The sequence below is a fragment of the Protopterus annectens genome, chromosome 16.part0, assembly GCF_019279795.1.
Source record: "Protopterus annectens isolate FY-2018-M chromosome 16.part0, PAN1.0, whole genome shotgun sequence".
In the NCBI taxonomy this organism is placed as follows: Eukaryota; Metazoa; Chordata; order Ceratodontiformes; family Protopteridae; genus Protopterus; species Protopterus annectens.
This window is the reverse complement of record NC_056750.1, coordinates 341,882,864-341,902,554: the sequence shown is the minus strand read 5'-3', so window position 1 is coordinate 341,902,554 and position 19,691 is coordinate 341,882,864. Positions and strand designations below refer to the sequence as shown.

Sequence of the window (19,691 nt, the reverse complement as noted above, 5' to 3'; positions counted from 1 at the left end):
ACATCTTTATTAGTTAGAAAACCTAGTCTTTCACCCCTCTCCAGCAATTCTAAAAGGGCTCTGTTAAATTCTAAAACAGGGTTTCTCAATAACTCAACATAAACTTGTTCATTCGATAATAAGTCAAACACCATTTTTAAATAATGTGACCTATCCATAATCACCCAGTTCCCTCCTTTGTCTGCCTGACAAAAAGCATACTTATCACAAACAGCCTGCATAGCTTTTAAAGCTCTCCACTCATTTTTCGTAAGATTAAATTCAAAATATTTTTTCAGAAACATTCCATATTCGGTTTCAATTTTACCAAGTAATACACTCTCAAAAGCTTTCAAAGTGACAGAATTTTTAGGTGGACAAAAGGAACTATAGGTTGGTAAAATAGGAACCTCAAATTTATCATACCCTGTTATGAAACGCCCAGAATCAATTACACAAAAGTCTGACTCAGACCCATCCATGCCCCTGTCCAATAATACAGAACTTTCTGAGTCATAATCATATACAGAGAGGTTAAGCAAAGAATCAGAACAACATGAAAAACCATCAGAAGCAGTACAATTATCAGAAGTAGTTTCAACATTGTTCAAACTGCTTAATATATTAATGGTATGACAATTCTTATTTTCAAAAAATGCTTTTAAATACAGTTTCGTACAGAAACGCTTAACATCAATTAATAAATCAGAAAGAGCTGGTATTTTATAAATATCAAGCTTTGGACACATTTAATTGTAAATCTTGTGGGGTGGTTTATATTGTTGGTTGTGGGTGTATTCCACCTAAATATTATATAGGGCAAACTAAACGTCAGCTAAAGATAAGAATCATGGAACACATGGGTGACATTAGAAATGGCAGGATGGAAAGTCCAGTTTCTGAGCATTTCAATAGTTCACATAATGGTGTGTTGGATTCTTTGTTCTTTTGTGCTTTGGCTAGGCCTGATACTTATAATACTGGGAATTTTTTACAGAAACTGTTAAAGTTGGAAAGTATGTTTATTTTAAACTTTGGTACATTAAAACCAAAAGGTTTAAATCTGGAAATAACTTGACTATTTGAGACTTTAGGCAATTGTATACACATAAAACTTTAGTTTGTGTATTATTGTATACTAATGTATTAATGTTTTTGTATAAGTATTTTTTCCTGACCATGTATCAGTATATTTTAGTGTATGGTCCCTTTTATTCTGAAGCCTTGTGACTTGTGTAATTTCCTCGAACTAATGTCAGAAAAAGTTAACAATTGTCTCACCTGTGGAAAGCAAATACCACACCGAAACTTTCATTCCTACTGCATCACTTGTTTAGGCCCAGACCACAACATCCCCTGCTGTCACTTTTGTGTTTTGTTCAACGCCAGAACTATATGTTGTTGGGCCCTTATAATAGCTAGATATTTTAGCTCTCAGACCTTGACTTCCGATATGTCTTCCGTAAGACATCTGACAACTGATCTTCCAAAAAAAAAAACGTAAGGATAAAGACAGACTGCACAGGTCCAAAACTGCAGACGAAGCTTCTGTTAAGCTAGTCATCAGTTCTCTGGTCCTCAGTGAGGCACTTTCGCAGCCCCTGATGCCTGCTTCTATGGATTCACAGGCCGCTACTGAGACAGTTTCAGAGTCCGGTATGCCATGAGACTCCTCTTCCACTAAGAATCTTGCGGATGTATCTCTATCTTGGATGGGTCTGGAGCTGCTGAGCAGGCACAGGCTTCCGAGGAAGTACTTTGTGCTACCAATACTCGACACACACCGACTTCTTTCGAAAACAACTGAGTTTCTAAGGCCTAGGGTATGAACCACACCCAAAAAAATAATGACCCAAGCTCAGGCACCTGCTTCCTTGCCTCAGTCTCAAATGCTTAAAATGACGGAAGACCTTATAATGCTTATTAGGGGAAGCCAGGCTACCCCTTCCAAAAGAAAGAGATTTGTCCCCAGTAGTTTTATCTGAACAAGAGTCCAATGACTCTGATGCATCTGAATATGAAGATATGCAACCCCTCTCTGCTTATGAGGATTCGGATGCAGAGGAATCCATCCCTTCAGCCTCTCCACCCGAGGACTTTTCCTTTTGGGATAACCCTACATACTTTAAGGGAGCATTTCCAATGGGAATGTCAGGACTATCCTCAGTCAAAAAAGAGACTCCAGGAATTCTTAGATCTTCCACAGCACAGACCTCTGGCCTTTCCATTCTGACCCCTGACACCCTCCCTCCTGCTCCCAGGAAACCTGACAGGTACTATAGAGTCCCTGACTCTTACAAATTTCTTTTCGAAAATCCTACTGCTGACCCCGAGGTAATCTCTCAAGGACCTAAAGGAATCAAAGCAACTTCAGCTAAGAATCCCACCCCCTCAGATAGGGATTCCTGAGCACTAGACAGATGGGGTATAAAAGTATACACCTCTGCTACTCTTGCTGTTAGAGCATTAAATTGTCAGTTCCATATGCTTGAAATATCAGCAACATACCATGGAACTCCTCAAACAAAAAATATCTTCTTTCCCTGCTTTTGCAGAAAATAGTTACAAGACTTAATGCATTCTGCAGTTCAAGTAACTAAGCACACCTGTGGTTTTGACGCACTAGAAGCATCTTGCAGGGCAGCAGTCACTGGTTCTGTACTTAGAAGACATGCTTGGCTTAAGGAGCAGACCTTGCCAGACCATGTCAAATCCAAATTATTGGACTCACCCTTGCACAAAGACAACAGGTCCTAAAAAAACTAAATCTATGTAGACAGTTAGACTTCGTACAGGTCTAGCCACTGAGGTTTAGTAGGCATTGTCCCTCCAAGCACTGGTTATTTCCTGCTCAACCAAGTCAGCTCAGCCCAGACCCTGGGGAAGCAGGCCCCCCAGACAACAGCCCCATGGAATGCCAAGATCTAAGCAATGGAGTCCCTCCTCTTCAAAACCAGGGAGTTCAAAGCCACCCCCTTATGCTAAGAGCTCCCAATGACTTTACACTTCCACCCCCTCATTCTGCCCACCTGTACTTCCCCCCTAGAAGGAAAACTCTCCTTCCACGCAAACAACTGGGCCACCATTACCATTGACCGCTGGGTCCTCAACATAGTGTCTTAGGGATACAGATTTTATTTTCACACTCTGACAACCCCAAAAGGGTTCCCAGATCTTCCCCCAAACCAGTGGGCAGAGGCCAAAAAGCAAGTCCTTTCCCTCCTCTCTATTGAGGGCAATAGAGCATGTTTCTGCAGAATAGATAGGCCAAGGTTTCTACTCCAGACTCTTCCTGGTACCCAGAAAAGAGGGCACATGGTGCCCCATCCTCGACCTATCCATTCTAAACACCTTTCTGGTGATACAAAAATTCAAAATGCTCACCCTCCAGCAGCTTCTTCCTATACTTTCCAAGGATGCTTGGTTAGCCACCCTAGACCTAAAAGAGGCCTACCTACACATCCCAATCAGGGAATCATGCAGGAAAGACCTACGTTTCAGAGCAGGATCACTGCACTTTCAGTTCTCTGCGCTTCCCTTTGGCTTATCCACTGCTCCCAGAGTTTTCACAAAATGTCTGGCTTCCGCCATTGCTTTTTGAAGACAAAGAAATATTCAAATTTACCAATACTTGGACTGCCTGATTCGGACAGACAGGAAAAGCTGCTAAAGCACCTGACCTTTGTAAAGGACCTACTGACCTCCCTGGGGTATACTATCAACGAAAAGAAATCAAAACTAGCACCTACACAAAAAAATTGTATTCCTGGGAGCAAGCCTGGACACAGCATCCCAGATAGCATTCCTTACAACAGAAAAACAAACCTACCTGACAACCTACTTCTATCAGCTAGCCACCAGGACCCAGTTATCCGCAAGGAAAATCCTGCAAGCTGTAGGGTTCATGGCTTCTTGCATTCTACTCATTCCATATGAGGAAACTACAATGGTACCTAAAAAGCCTTTGGTGTCAGCACTCTCAAGACCTGGAAACTCTTATACCAGTGATAGCTTGTCTAAGGAAAGATTTTCTTTGGTGGGTAGCAGCATGCTACCACAACAGCGGACTTCCCTTCTCACAACCCCACGCAGCCCAGATCCTCACCACAGACGCATCAGACTATGCCTGGGGTGCACACTTGGACAGCAGGTGCATTCAGGGCCAATGGAGCCCAAATCAAATACATCTACACATCAACCAAAAAGAGATGTTAGCTGTTCAGCATGGCCTGACAGCTTTCAGGCCCCTACTCTCCCCTGGTCCTCTACTGATCAAAACAGACGAGACCACAGTGATGTGGTACATCTACAAGCAGGGAGGGGCTCACTGTTATCCTGTGTGCAGGCTCAGCATGACCCTTTGGCACACGGCCTCAGCCATGCAACTACACCTGTTAGCACAATTGCTGCCAGCCTCTCTCAATGCTCTGGCAGACAACCTAAGCAGAAACCTGCTAGACCCACATGAGTGGCAGCTAGACCAAAGAACCTTCACCCTTGTAACCCAGAAATGGGGCACCCTGAAGGTTGACCTCTTTGCCTCCCACTCCAATCATCAGCTCAGCAAATTTTGCACCAGGGAAACTCACAGTAAGGCCTGTAAAGTGGATGCTGTATCCTTCCAATGGGTAAACCTCTCAGTCTATGCATTTCCCCCTCTACCACTCATTTCAAGGGTACTGCTCAAAATAAGGGAGGAAAAACCAAGGACAGTCCTGATTGCCCCAGACTGGCTACGACAGCACTGGTACCCACTGCTGCTCAGCCTGTCACCATGGCACCTACCTCAGATCCCAACACTCCTGACTCAGGGGAATGGAGAATTCATGCATCCCCAATTGCAGACCCTCAATCTGGCAGCCTGGCTTATTCCCTGACCTTTCCTCAAGCCGCCAGTCTAAACAAACAAGTTCTAGATATTATACGTGAGGCCAGACACCCCAGCACTAGAAAGTCTTATGCTGACAAGTGCAAAAGGGTTTGCACTTAGATCCAGGCTAAGGAGCCGGAACGGCACAGCCCTACCTGCCTCTCATCCTGGATTACCTGGCAGACCTACTACACAAGGGTCTATCCTTCTCTTCTATTAAAATTCATGACTCTGCCATCTCTGCTCATTTCAGCATTGAGCCACCTCTTTTCTCGCACCCTCTCATCAAACCGATCCTAAGAGGGGCTAACAACTTGAGGCCACCCAGAAGAGCTCCCACCCCAGCTTGGGACCTAAACTTTGTGTTGGAAAAGCTCACCCTGCCCCTCTTTGAACCTGCAGCTTCAGCAGAGTTAAAATTTCTCCCTTGGAAGATAGCCTTGCTTCTGGCCCATCACTTCAGCTAGAAGAGTATCAGAGCTACAAGCACTTATGACTGTAGAGACATTCATTTTCCATGCTGACAGGGTTACCCTCAGGACTTAACCCATCCTTCATGCCAAAAGTGTCTAGTGTGGCTCTCAACCAATCCATTCATTTGCCCACTTTTTTCCCTAACCCACAAAATAAGGGGGAAAGGACTCTGCATTCTCTAGATGTGCACAGACAGCTCAGATTCTACCTAGAAGGGACTAAATCTTTTAGAATAAAAGATCAATTGCTAGTCAGCTTCGCTGCAGGAGCAGAGGGCAAGGCCATATCCAAAGAATTTCCAAATGGATAGCACATTGCATCCATTTCTGCTACAAACAGGATGGAAAACCTCCCCCCAAGGGGGTCAGGACACATTCCACCAGAGCAACCTCCACCTCTGCAGCTTTGGGTCCCCACCAGGGACATCCTGGAGGCTGCAACATGGACATCTGTTCATACCTTCACCAAGCATTACCATCTGCTTGTCTTCTCCAAATCCAGGGCAGGCTTTGCCACTGCAGTCTTGCAGGGCATCCTAGCCAGCCCCCAGTCTTCTTGACTGCCTCCACCCTTTTCTTCAGCTTTGGGAATCAGTCCAAATGTGATGACTGCAACAGTGAAACACGAAGAACATAGTACAGTTGTGTGCATTTACCATAAATGTAGATGTTCGAGTGTATTCACTGTTGCAGTCCTGGTTTCCCTCTCTCCAGCCCCCTTGTCTCTCTCTCCTTACAAGGAATTTTTGGTATTTACTTTCTACTGGTGGGGTTCTTCCACCATAACCTAGCTCCTTACTGGGGGCTCCTGACAGGGCAAGAAAAACTTGTGTAATGGCATTGGCTGCCTGTTTTTATACCACTGACGACCTGACGTCAGTCCTGGAGTGACAGCAACTGAGACAGAACTACTAAGTCTCTGGTATTTGGGCCAACTGAGGGCTATCCTGGCAGGGATAACTCAAATATGATGACTGCAGCAGTGAATACACTCGAACATCTACATTTATGGTAAGTGTACACAACTGTACTGTCCTTCTACCTGCCAAGAGAGCTCAACGGAGTATGCATCACAGCAGTTTACATCCCACCTGATGCAAATATCAGTGACACTGTGTCCACCTTATATCAGTCTGTAAGTGACCTGCAAAACAGAAATCCAGAGCATGTAATAGTAATTGCAGGAGACTTCAATCAGACTAACCTAAAGACTGCATTACCCCACTACCACCAACATGTAAACTTTGCCACGGGGGGGGGGGGTAAATATACTGGATAAGGTCTACACTAACATCAAAGATGCAAAACCATATCCACGTCTAGGGAACTCTGACCACCTAGACATCATACTGGTTCCAGCTTGTAAATCCATACTGAAAACCAGTACACCAGCTAGAAAACAAATAAGGATCTGGCCTTAGGGAGCAATCTCAGCTCTACAAGACTGCTTCGACTGTGCAGTCTGGTTAGTGTTTAGAGAGACTGCTGTGACACACAACCATACTGACTTGGACACACACACTGAGTCGGTCACAGCTTACATTTCTAAGTGTGTGGAGGATGTAGCAAACACCAAACTCATCACCATATGGGCAAATCAAAAACCTTGGCTAATTAGTGAGGTGTACAAGCTCTTGAAAGTAAAATGCAGCTTTCAGATCCCAAGATATGGAAGCTTTAAGTGTGGCCAGAGCCAAACCAAACAAAGATATCAAAGAGGCGAAAAGATCCTATGGCAGGAAAATCCAAAGCCAATTCAGGGACCAGAAGAATAACAAGCAACTTTGGAAAGGAATTCAAACAATCACGGACTACAAGCCTACGTCAGCTTCATATGATGATAGCATTGAGTTTGAACCAACTGAACAAATTCTTCAGTAGGTTTGATGCTGACAACAAAACAGCATGTAGAATCCCTGAAGACAAGGATGCAGCAGTGCTGACCTTCAACACAATTGATGTCACCCGAACCCTAAAACATGTCAACCTGAGGAAAGCAGCTGGCTCTGACAACATCATGAGCAGGGTACTAAGGAAATGTGCGACGGAACTGGCTCACTGACCTCTTCAGCACCTCATTCCAACTAGCCAGTGTTCTGGAATGCTTCAAGGCGATGACTATCTTTCCTCTACCCAAAAAACCACAGCCAACAACTCTGAATGACTACCAACCAGTCGCTGTAACCTTGATGGTAATGAAATACCTGGAGAGGTTGGTCAACGATCATATAGGTCTTAATCTTAGCTGTGACGCTGGACACACTGAAATTCGCATACAGGACAAACTGCAGTACAGGGGATGCCATTTCAGTAGCTCTCCATAAAACACTGACCTACTTAGAAGGCAAAAACTGCAATGCAAGACTGCCATTCATAGATTTCAATTCTGCCTTCAACACGGTCATCCCTCAGTATTTGATATCAAAGCTACTTCAACTGGGCATAGACTCTCATTTTTGCAATTGGATTCTAAGGTTCCTTACTGAAAGGCCTCAAAAAGTTTGTGTGGGAGACAACAGCTCTGGAAGTATCATCCTGAGCACAGGAGTACCACAGGGGTGTGTCTTAAGCCCTCTCCTTTTCACTCTGCTGACACATGACTGCATGGTCAGACATGAGACGAATAGGATCATCAAATTCATGGATGACGCCACTGTTACAGGCCTGGTCAAAGACACAGTGGAGGAGGCTTACAGGAATGAGATTGATCATCCTCTGATCTGGTATGACAACAATCTAGCACTGAACATCAGCAAGACAAAGGAGATGATTGTTGATTTCAGAAGATCTCAAGTAGAACACACACCTCTAGTGACGAAAGAAATGACAGTGGGAAAGGGTCAAGAGTCCAAAGTTCTTGGGTGCTCATATCATGGAGAGCTTGTCCTGGTCAGTCCATGTATCCAGCACAGTCAAAAACGCTCAGCAACACTTGCACTTTCTAAGGAAACTTAGGAAGGCAAAATTACCAAGCGCCTACTTCAGACCTTTTATAGGGGCACCATTGAAAGTGTCCTGACCAACAGCATTACAGTCTTGTATGGGAGCTATAACAATCAGGATCAGAAGGCTATCAAGAGAGTAGTAAGTTCGGCAGAAAGAATCACTGGTATCTCCCTTACACCTCTGGATGATCTACACAAATGCCGGTGCATTGTCAGGGCCAAAAAGATCTCCAGTGATCCAATGCATCCCGACAATGGTCTGTACACTCGCCTCTCCTCAAGCAGGAGATGCAGAAGCCGGCATTGTAAGACCACCAGACTAAATAACAGTTTCTTTCTACTCTCCATTAGACTGTTGAACACTTGGGAAAAACAAACCATGACTTCTGTTACATAACTAGCCTATCAAGTGGCTTATTTTATGGATGTGCAATAACCAAGTGCAGTACTAAGGTACCTCATCTACACACTGAAGGACTGTAAAGTGCAATATAAAAACTGTGCAATAATTCAGTCTAATCATAGATATGCTTCTATTCTTTCAGTTTTACTTTGACAGTATTATCTTCATATTGTTCCTTGTCTCCTGTTCTGGGATGGGTGTGGGTCACTGCTGTCCTACTTTACTTACTAATTGCTACTTATTAAATTTCCACTGTGATATTTTGTAAATTTTTTTCTGTCTGTATGTGCAACTGTTTCCTGCATTGAGAACGAAGCATTGTAATTTCGATCAGCTACACTGCTGTGTAGTTCTGAATGACAGTAAAGTTTTCTTTGACTTGAAGTGCCTGAGACAGGTGTTAGGATGCACACTGTGACAGATAAAGAAATTAGTTCATAAGAGAAGAAGCCAAAGGTGCACCAATTGCAGAAAAGGGCAAAGAGAACAGATTACAATGGTTCAGGCACATGTGCAGAAAAGACAGACAATCTGCTGAAGAAGATTTGGGGATAGACTGGAAGAAGCCTAGAGGAAGCAAGGGCATCCGGAAAAGAGGTGCCTGGATTTTGTGAGAGAAGACCCGTGATAGTCAGGCATGAGTGTCAAAGGACAGTGGCATTGTATAGAGAGAAATGATGGCTCAACATCCACACCCCAGTTAGAAAGGGGGGGGTTTGATGATGATGACTCTTGTATAGCAACTACAGCTACTGCTGTTATGGAGGGGGGTGGCCAAAACCTGTGCAGCTTTTTGGGTCCCCTCAGTGGACAAGGGAGAGCCACTCTTATTGGTGCTAGGAGAGGGAACAGGTAAGGCTTATTTGTTGCGTCAGAATGCTGTGCCCATCCCTGAGGAAGCTGCCATTACTAACAGAGCTGGCAACATTTTTTCTTGTCAAAAAGAAGCACAAAACTAAGCATGTGTTTTCTCAAATTTCCTTAAACAGGAATACTTTACTGGGTCTGGCTCAGGGTTTAATTCAGGCTATTGCGCCTTCTTGTAAAGCAGTTTCTGGAAAAAGATAGAGGAATACCTCTTTTCCTGAAGAGATTGAAGAGCAGGCTTTCTGACTCTGTGGACAGCTCCGTTTCTGATTTTCCCTGCAATAGTTCTCTTTCTCTGAAACTATTGCTAGAATGTGCCAGTGTTTTCAGTGGGAGAACACAGAGGTTTCTTAGTCCTTCAGAAGATATTATGAGTTGTTACAGAAGGAATTCCCAGACGTTACACTCATTTCTCCTGTTCTGTCTCCTTTAAAGGATGTGTTCCTGATAGGCAGTCAGCTGCCCCTAAAAAAGGCAGGATATGTAAAGATCCACAATAAATTATTTCAAAACTTTTCCCACCTTTAATGTGACATATAACCTGTACAATTCAATTGAAAAACAAATAAATCTGTCAGGGGAAACATATAAAAAGTAAAAAAAATGTACAGTAAGCTGGTTGCATAAGTGTGCACACCCTTAAACTAATACTTTGTTGAAGCACCTTTTGATTTAATTACAGCATTCAGTCTTCTTGGGTAGGAGTCTATCAGCATGGCACATCTTGACTTGGTAATATTTGCCCACTCTTCCTTGCAAAAGCACTCCATGTCTGTCAGATTGCGAGGGCATCTCTTGTGCACAGCCCTCTTTAGGTCACCCCACAGATTTTCCATTAGATTTAGGTCTGGGCACTGGTATATCCGATATATGTACTGTATCTGCTCTCCTGCAAAAACATTGACAGAATGTGATGTAATCTAACAACATAGAAAGCCATTTGAAAAATATGACAGTGTAACCACATTTTGTCAAAGTTTTGTAAAGGGCAAGCTCTCTCTCTTGCACACCCCGCAACCCTTCTTCTTTCTTTCAGCTGTTCCCATTAGGGGTCACCACAGCAGATCACCTGTTTCCATTTCTTCCTGTCCTCTGCTTCTTGCTCTGTCACATGAACCACCTGCATGTCCTCTCTCACCACATCCATAAACCTTATCTTAGGCCTTCCTCTTTTCCTGTTACCTGGTAGCTTCATCCTTAGCATCTTTTTCCCAATATACTCAGTATCCCTTCTCAGCACATGTCCAAACCAACGTAATTGTGCCTCTCTGGCTTTGTCTCCAAACCTTCCAACCTGGGCTGACCCTCTAATATACTTATTCCTAATCCTGTCCACCCTCGTCACACCCAGTGCAAATCTTAACATCTTTAATTCTGCCACATCCAGCTCAAACTCCTGCCTTTTTGTCTCAATGCACCTGTCTCCAACCCATATAACATAGCTGGTCTCACTACCCTCTTGTAGATCTTCCCTTTCACTCTTACTGGTACTCTTCTGTCACAAATCACTCCTGACACTCTTCTCCACCCACTCCATCCTGCCTGTACTCTCTTCTTCACCTCTCTTCCACACTCACCGTTACTCTGAACTATTGACCCAAAGTATTTAAACTAATCCACCTTTGCCACCTCTCCTCCATTCCTCTATCCTCCCTCTCATTCACACACACATATTCTGTCTTAGTCCTGCTGACCTTCATTCCTCTTCTCTCTAGAGCATATCTCCATCTCTCCAGGGTCTCCACCTGTTCCCTATTCTCACTACAGATCACAATGTCATCTTCAAATATCATAGTCCACGGGGACTCCTGTCTGATCTCGTCTGTCAACCTGTCCATCACCTTTGCAAATAAGAAAGGGCTCAGAGCTGATCCTTGATGTAACCCCACCTCCACCTTAAATGCATCTGTCACTCCCACCGCAGACCTCACCGCTGTCTCACTACCCTCGTACATATCCTGTACCAGTCTTACATACTTCTCTGACACTCCTGACTTCCTCATACAATACCACAACTCCTCTCTAGGCACCCTGTCATATGCTTTCTCTAAGTCTACAAAAACACAATGCAACTCCTCCTGACATTCTCTGTGCTTCTCCATCAACACAGTCAGAGCAAAGATCGCATCTGTAGTGCTGTTTTCCGGCATGAAACCATACTGCTGATCACTAATCATCACGTCCCTTCTTAACCTTGCTTCCACTACTCTTTCCCATAACTTCATGCTGTGACTGATCATTTTAATCCCTCTGTAGTTACTACAGCTCTGCACATCACCCTTATTCTTTAAAAATCGGTACCAAAACACTTTTTCTCCATTCTTCAGGCATCCTCTCACTTTCCAAGATTTCATTAAACAATCTGGTTAAATACTCAACTGCCATTTCACCTAAACACCTCCATGCTTCCACAGGTATGTCATCTGGACCAACAGCCTTTCCATTCTTCATTCTCTTCATAGCTATCCTTACTTCCTCCTTGCTAATCCATTGTACTTCATGATTCACTATCCCTACATCATCCAACCTTCTCTCCCTCTCATTCTCTTCATTCATCAACCCTCAAAGTACTCTTTCTATCTCCTCAACACACTCTCCTCCCGCAACCATGATAATTATAAATACCATCTTCAAGGTAAGGGCATAGACCTTCCCTAGAATAAATTCAGTTTAGTCAGTATTTTGTATTTAGATGTTTTTGCTGTCTAGACATTTGCAGTGTCAGTATTTTGCATTTCAGTCTTTTGACTGTCGATCATATAGGTAACCCCTATGTACCAAACCAAAGATTTAAAAAAGTCACACAAACCATTCACCTAAACAGGGCTTTGAAGTATTTGATGGGGAGTTTGCTTTTTATAGCAAACAAGCCCTTATCTCCTTTCTTGGTGAATGCTAAGAGCTGATGACTTTTTCCTGAATGAATAGATCCTTCTGGTACACTATCTTAGCTTTCCATTGTGGTATATGTATATTCTCAAATGTTGTAAAGTTTGTCTACCTCAAGCATGGTTACCCTCATGTCTCAAGGAGCTAAAGAGGGTGCATAAAAACACCATCTGTATGGGAACCCGAGATATCACCTTCAAATGTCTGTACCTGCATTGGCCTAAGTATAATGCTTGCCTTTGCTCAGGGTAGTTGGTCAGCTGTGAAGTAGTGGTTGAACCATCAGTCTGACCAACATAACCTAGATGTTGTGAGCTACTGCTTCATTGACCTGTCCTCGAAGATCTGCTGTTAACAAGTGAGCACTTCACAAACTTGTATTTATGTCTGCTGATGAAAGCAAAACATGTTTTATGTTGTGCCAGTAATGTTTATGGCTCTTAGTACATTTTCAGCCATTTTGATTCATTTTATAAGTGAAAAAAACTAGAATTGCCTGTGCTAGGATGTCTCTCTCTCCTGGCAGTAATGAATGCATTGTTAATAGAGCATCATGGTTTGAAAAAAATAACTGATTAGCTTGACTGAGGGTTTTATTTGCACTGTTACAGACGCACAGAGTTTGCCATATGTAAAGGTATGAATTTGTAATGCTCAGTCCATTCTTCCTTTACATTCAGCAGTGGATTTATATATATATATATATATATATATATATATATATATATATATATATATACACACGCACACAATGCCCAAAGAATATTAGTGTATTTCACTTTTAATTTATTGTCATTTTATTTGCTAAGTTGCTTGCTGTTGTGTCTTTAGAGTAGTACTGCTTATGTACTAATGGTGTCTTCTGTTATTACCTATCTCTTTTTTGTTTCCTCCTTATTTAACTGTATGTCCTTTTCTTTTGTGGTATGTCTTTATAACTATTGGAGGTACTCACTCGTGTTTGCTTCTCATTTTCTCTAACAGGGTGATCCCTGAGGCTTCTCTCTATCACCTGTTCTGCCATCACCCTGACTTTACTTCAGAGACTTACATTTGTGACATTGTGTGCTGTATCTATAGCATTCCCCCTCCTTTCTTCTCTCTCTTCCCTTCATCTATTCTTGTTGACTCTCCACCACATTTTGAATTCCATTACCACACTTCTTAATTGTCCCTGATTTTGACCCAAAATGTTGCTCTGTCCCTTCCAATCCCTCCCAAAGCTGAAAATCTTGAGGAAAAAAGGTTTTTACTTCTGAAAATGCATGTTAATTGACATTTTGTTTTGTCGACCTCTCAAGTTTGCAGTATTTATACTTGTGCCTCTGATTGTTCCCAAATGTTTCTGGATTTTCCCTTGATTCTGAAGGTAAGAATTTGGAAGCTGTTGCTATTATTCCTTTACCTTTGTGGTTTAAGTTTTCCCTTTTGGCACTTTGTGGTGAATGTTTTATTTTATACTTGCTGCTTGGTGATATACAAAATAACATTTTAAAGTAGTTTTTTAACTAATAAATATACAAAAAATGCATATTGGTTCCAGATTAATGTATTTTTTAATTTGATAATACTGACTTTTTTTTTCCAGATCTGTAACGGTTGACAAATGCAGGAACAGCACTTTTGTCTTGGGTCCAGTGCAAACTTCAGTGCACATACATAATTCTGATAATGTTAAAGTAATTGTTGTCTGTCACAGATTGACTGTTTCCTCTTCCACCGTGTGTACTTTTCACACCCTGACGCATACACGGCCTGTAATCTTAACTGGGAATGAGAGTCTAACATTTGCACCCTTTAATACACATTATGCCACGCTGGAGGACCATATGGCATGGACTGGGCTAGCAACTGTTCCTAACTACTGGAACCATCCTGTGAGTCTAGGAGTTGAAAACAGTGCAGAGGAACTCTTTCATTTGCTGGCTCCTGGTGAGTTCCACATATTCATAGTTCCATTCGAAATGAAAGGGGATACCACAGAAATACCAGGGGGATTGCCTCTTCCGTATGAAAAAGCTGTGTGTCATCAGAAACAGAAATTAGAAATGTGGCAGAAAATGGTGAAGGAAACAGGCCTTGCCAAGTGAGTATTTTAAATCCATTCTGAGTTCAGTAGCTATCCAGGGGTAGGAAGTATATGGACAACTGAATGTGAAAAATTTCACTAAGCTCTCCATTTTTTTTTTCAGAATGTAAAAGGATAGCTTGTTTACTGCTTTGTATTCTGTTCTGTTAATGTTTCTGTTGAAGGCATTTGTAGTATTCATTATTGTTCACACAAAACATCTTAATGCCACCTCTATCACTCTGAATTATCATGCATATGTGTTTTCTATGGTTATTTCTTAGTATATGTTCATGAGAAGGGGTCATTCATTAATTTTACAGTACCAGGAAAAACCTCACCCCAAAGCCACATTGTTTTCTCATTTCCTTTTATTTGTGTTGATAATCTGTTTCCTTAAGTTTGTGTTTTGCCAGTGTTTCCTTCTCTTCTGGCATCCATTGGCCTTGTAGATATGTCTGTTAGCCTCAGCGAGTCTGTTCTTTGAGGTAGTATGGCATCATTAGATCACTGTACCTTACCTCTGTGAGACGACCTTTAGCCATAATCCCTCACCACAGCTCTTAATTTACTTTTTATGCGTGCAGCCCATCAAGATAGTTAATCAGTCAAAGTACCCCCCCCCCCCGTTTCACAGTCCCATAACATAGATAGCCACCATTTGACTCTTTCAGACCTCTTTTTTTTTCAAATTGTGATCAGAACAAAAGTACGACCTGCCCTGTGGCAGATTGTTGTCTTTGTCGGGGAGATCACCTTTAATACCATGCATTTGCTGTGCTGAACTACATGTGCATGTATTTGGTCTGCATGCCATGTAGCATTCCTTATCAACATGATGACTGATTTTTGTAAGTAGTCCTAGATCATAAGCTTGCTTGGGAGAACTTTCATCTTCCCCAGAGGAGGAAGACGATATATTGGAAGACCCATCAAGAGGTGAATGTGTCATTGGCTGCTCACTTGTGTCTTCCTGATGTGGCTGTCCAGCTTCAGACTCCATTAGTCAGACCCACACTGCTGATGCCCTGCTAGTGCACCACTTTACAAATGTACTTAACTTCATTTGTTTCAGGCCTTTAGCATAAGTCTTAAATGCTAGTTATCAAACTAATTGGATGACATTTCTTGATATTCATGAACTTATCCAGACTTATTAGAAAATACTGGAGATTTTGAAGAGAATGTATATTTAAGGCAGTACATTGCCTTGGCATAATGTTCTGTAATGCAGTCATCTGAAAAGAAGAGTATTTGTAAAATATATATATATATTCCCCCCCCCCCAACTTTTTCCCTCCATTCTAGCAGACCATCACAGTCACTCCCCTTGGACTTGAGCCCATGCATTCTGAATGAAAACCTTGCAGAGGTGAGTCTTCCAAACAGGGGTGCTTTGTTCCTAGCCATAAACACCACCCCTCTTTGAAGCACTCTGCATTCCGAATGGTTTGACAGTCTCACCCTGCAGAACCACTTAGCCAGCAGCCAGTGGGAGGGGTTTCCCCAATATCACCATCAGACCCCTATCTATAGTTAGTTGCCAAATGAATGGCTTAGCATTCTCATGTCATTGCCAGTCCCCCTGTCTGCTGACGATCCTATGGCAAAGCCCTCAGTATCCCCTTATTAGTCGGCCTCAACCATTTTCCAAGGAATTGTTCGTTAATTAACTGTTATTTGGCTATTTTTGTTTAATATATAGAAAAATCTCTAGCTCCAAAATGGTGTAGTATACCTTCATGAAGTTGTCAGAGAATGTTATTGGCACAATTTTCTGTAAAACGTATTTAGATTGGACTCCTACCCTCAAAGGGAAAGCAGAAAGATGCATCTTCAGTTTTAATTAAAAAGCAAATATTTTTAATGCCATTTTTATACTTCATCATATAGGAAAACAATGAAAAGATAAGTTTTGTAAAGGAACATGCACTCTTAAGTTTGAAGTTGCACCAGTTAATATTCATGCTTCCACAACTTTTATTTTACTTTGCAGAGAAAGCTGTATGTGTTTTCATCTGACTGACTGATTACTGTTGCATCTTCTCTGTTTTCATAAACCATTCTCGTCTCAATTTCACCCTTAGTTCGTATAAAAACTTGTCCCTACTGTTTCAGCATATTCATATGAAATGTTTAAGACAGGACCATTAGATTAGGCCCACCTGTATTGTATTTTGTACAGCTTATAGCTTTTAGGGAAGCACACAGAATGTAATTTATGTGCAGGCCTGTAAGAGCAAGTAAAATATGTGCTTTTCGGGTCTATATTATATCATCGAACGCTTACAAAAGCGAACAATGATTAATCGATCCCATGTAAGCAAAAGCTTACAATGTCGAAACCTCAGAACAGCGATTTTTTTCCAAGGGAGAAATATCGCTCTTCCAAAAAAAAAACAAACTTTAAAACATTACATAAAGTGGGGGGCTATGTCCCCCACACCCCCATACTTAAATATACCAACTCCGAGATTGAACTACAGTGAAGAAAATGGCAAAGTAATGGAAGCGGTCAAGCAAATTCTTTCCCAGGGAAAGAATTTGCTTAGAAGCCACTTCGCTATTTTACCTTTTCGTTCTTTTACGTTTGATCAAGATGCATTCGACAAAATGCGTCTACAATCATGTAATAGGAACCCGTGCTTTTCTATAGTGTATAAAATGACACAAATGCCACTTTTTCATGAAAGGTTATATTTTCGGTTAACATTTCATAAAAATATCCTCCTTGTATGATTCAGGTATATCCTGAGTTTATCAGCCTAAAAAATGCAAAATGTACATTTTTGTTGCAAGTCATATAGCAAAAAGAGTACACACATAGCTTTATAAAACTGCTGGGGGTATGTGGCAGTAAACGATCATATCTCTGTAACTACATGATATGTTAGAGCAGATTTCTTAGAGTAATATGTTATGGCCCCTGCTACAAAGTGCAGCTACTAATTTTATCTTCATTTTAGTGCACCTTACTGCATATTGAGTCTTCACAGGAAGAGCTTAAGCCCAGTGACAAAAGAATTCTATATGCAAGAGAAATTTTTTTTTTTTTTTTTACTTTGTTTCCTGCTCCCCACATCATTCTTCAGCACTGTACCCAGTGCCCATCGCTGGGTCAACCTGTCATACTAACTCCCTGGACTTTCTCCTTGGGGCTGGGGCTGGCAAGGAGCTTAATGACCTTCCGGGGGTCTGTGCGAGGAGTTTTTTCTGTATGACCTACCATTCCCCCCTCACCTGCATTCTCTAGGCTTGTTCAAGAACTTTATCCCCTTACTAGACCAAACCTCCTGTCAGTAAGCTTCATCAGCGAATACACTCCACTGATGGGCCTGTCCATCCCTTCCTTCCAGTACTTCAGAAGGATGATTTTTTTTTTTTTTTTTTTAACTTAATGATTTCATGACAGTGAAGATGTACTGTACCCATTATTGTGAAATTCAAAACAACATCCACCATGGAAACAGAATGTAATGCAAAATATTAGACTGTTGCAGTGAACAGCTGTAAGCTAGTAGATAAACTGTCTGTAGATAAAAGGCAATATCTTAGCCCCCCTTTCAAAATTTATTCTGATAAACTTGAATGCAGTTGCATTTTGCATCATCTACAAAAAGCTTCTAAAACTGCTATTCTGCCTTTAGGGACTTTGGTGTAGCTTTGCACTGAATTTGGCCACTCCGCTTTATTTCCTCCGGTCTATGACATGTTACTTCTGATAGTTAACAAATGAAAAGTTTTGTTTGTCTCTTTCGGCTTTTCCCAGGTAGGGGTCGCCACAGTATAACTCCAGTCCGCTAATGATTGGTAGTGGATTTTTGCGTACCGGGTTACCAGCCCTGATGCACAACCTTCAACGAAGTACATTTACAAAAGTTGCACTTGCCCATAACGGTAGATGCTTGTATTCCTCACTGCCACAGTTGCTTTTAGGCTATATGTTTGTTCCTCCTGATCTTAACTGTGTGCTGGAAAAGTTAACCATGTCTGCATTTGAACCTGCTCATCAAGCAGACGTAAGGTTTATTACAAGGAAAAATGTTTTTCCTCATTGCTTTGATGCCTACAAAAGAGCTTTCAATTAAGCCATTAGTCTGTTGGTATTCTCTCTCTAGAACCTTGGAGCCAAGAAGAAAGCACTATAGATATTCTGGATCTGCATAGGCAGCTCAGGTATAATCTTTTCACAACAAAGTCCTTCAGAAAAACAAATCAGCTATTTGTTTCTTATGCTGGAACCCAAAAACCCTAACCTGCATCTAAATTAAAAAAAAAAAAAAAAAAAAAAAAAAAAAAATCCCTTAATACTACCACTATTCAGACTGTTCTGACAAATTTGAGCTGAATGTGGTCAGGTTTTTGCCAGTACATTGGAAAAGGAAATCTCTTTACTTTTTCAATGTACGGTGTGTTACTGTAGTGCGTTAGTGATGTAATGATTGGTTGATGTTTTATGTAGCAACTAATCATATACACCTTAACATTTTTATATATATAATTATACACACACACGCACAAATATATGTGCATAATATATACATATATATATATATATGTGTGTGTATATATTTATATATATATGTATATATATATGTGTGTGTATATATATTTATATATGTGTGTGTGTGTGTGTGTGTATGTGCATGTTATTTAATTGAAGAAGCAATATATCAAACCACAACTTACCAAACACAAATGCTTCAAAATCAAATTGAAAAAACCTAATGCAAACTACTGCATGTTTTTGCAAATTGGCAAGCCCCCCTGCACCCACAGTGTGGTGGACTGTGCCCCCCTCACACTCTAATTGTTTATACCAACTCTGAGATCACACTGCAGTGGCTAAGGGCAAATGCCTTGATTCCCACTGTATTGTGATCTTGCACAGAGAAGCCAGCATGTGCAGTAAGCTGACTTTCAATGACATCCATCCATCCACAACCCCTTTTTCCATTTTTGCACATGGGGTTGGGATGTCACTTCAACAGTGAAAATCATATAGAGCCAAGGTTTACACCATCTGGTGGCTTGCCAGCTTTTATTTCATTCAAAAAAAGAAATGTTCAACAAAACAAACATCTCTGTTGTGTTTGTGTGTAGATTTAGAATATATATGATGTGGTTGTGTGGCATAACATGGAACAGCAAAAACGCCAAATATATTGACACCAACATGTCATACATAGGAAATGCT

The 19,691-nt window shown here is 41.5% G+C and overlaps 1 protein-coding gene across 8 annotated transcripts in view; it reads left to right on the top strand.

The window, feature by feature from the left end:
• Nucleotides 1–19,691, top strand: part of LOC122790302 (TBCC domain-containing protein 1-like) — a 563,587-nt gene that overhangs the window by 457,492 nt on the left and 86,404 nt on the right. For all 8 annotated transcript variants that reach the window (XM_044057812.1, XM_044057808.1, XM_044057811.1 and 5 more), the window contains exon 7: nucleotides 14,015–14,512. In XM_044057812.1, the coding sequence (XP_043913747.1) occupies nucleotides 14,015–14,512 (498 nt within the window). The remainder of the gene's footprint in view (nucleotides 1–14,014; nucleotides 14,513–19,691) is intronic.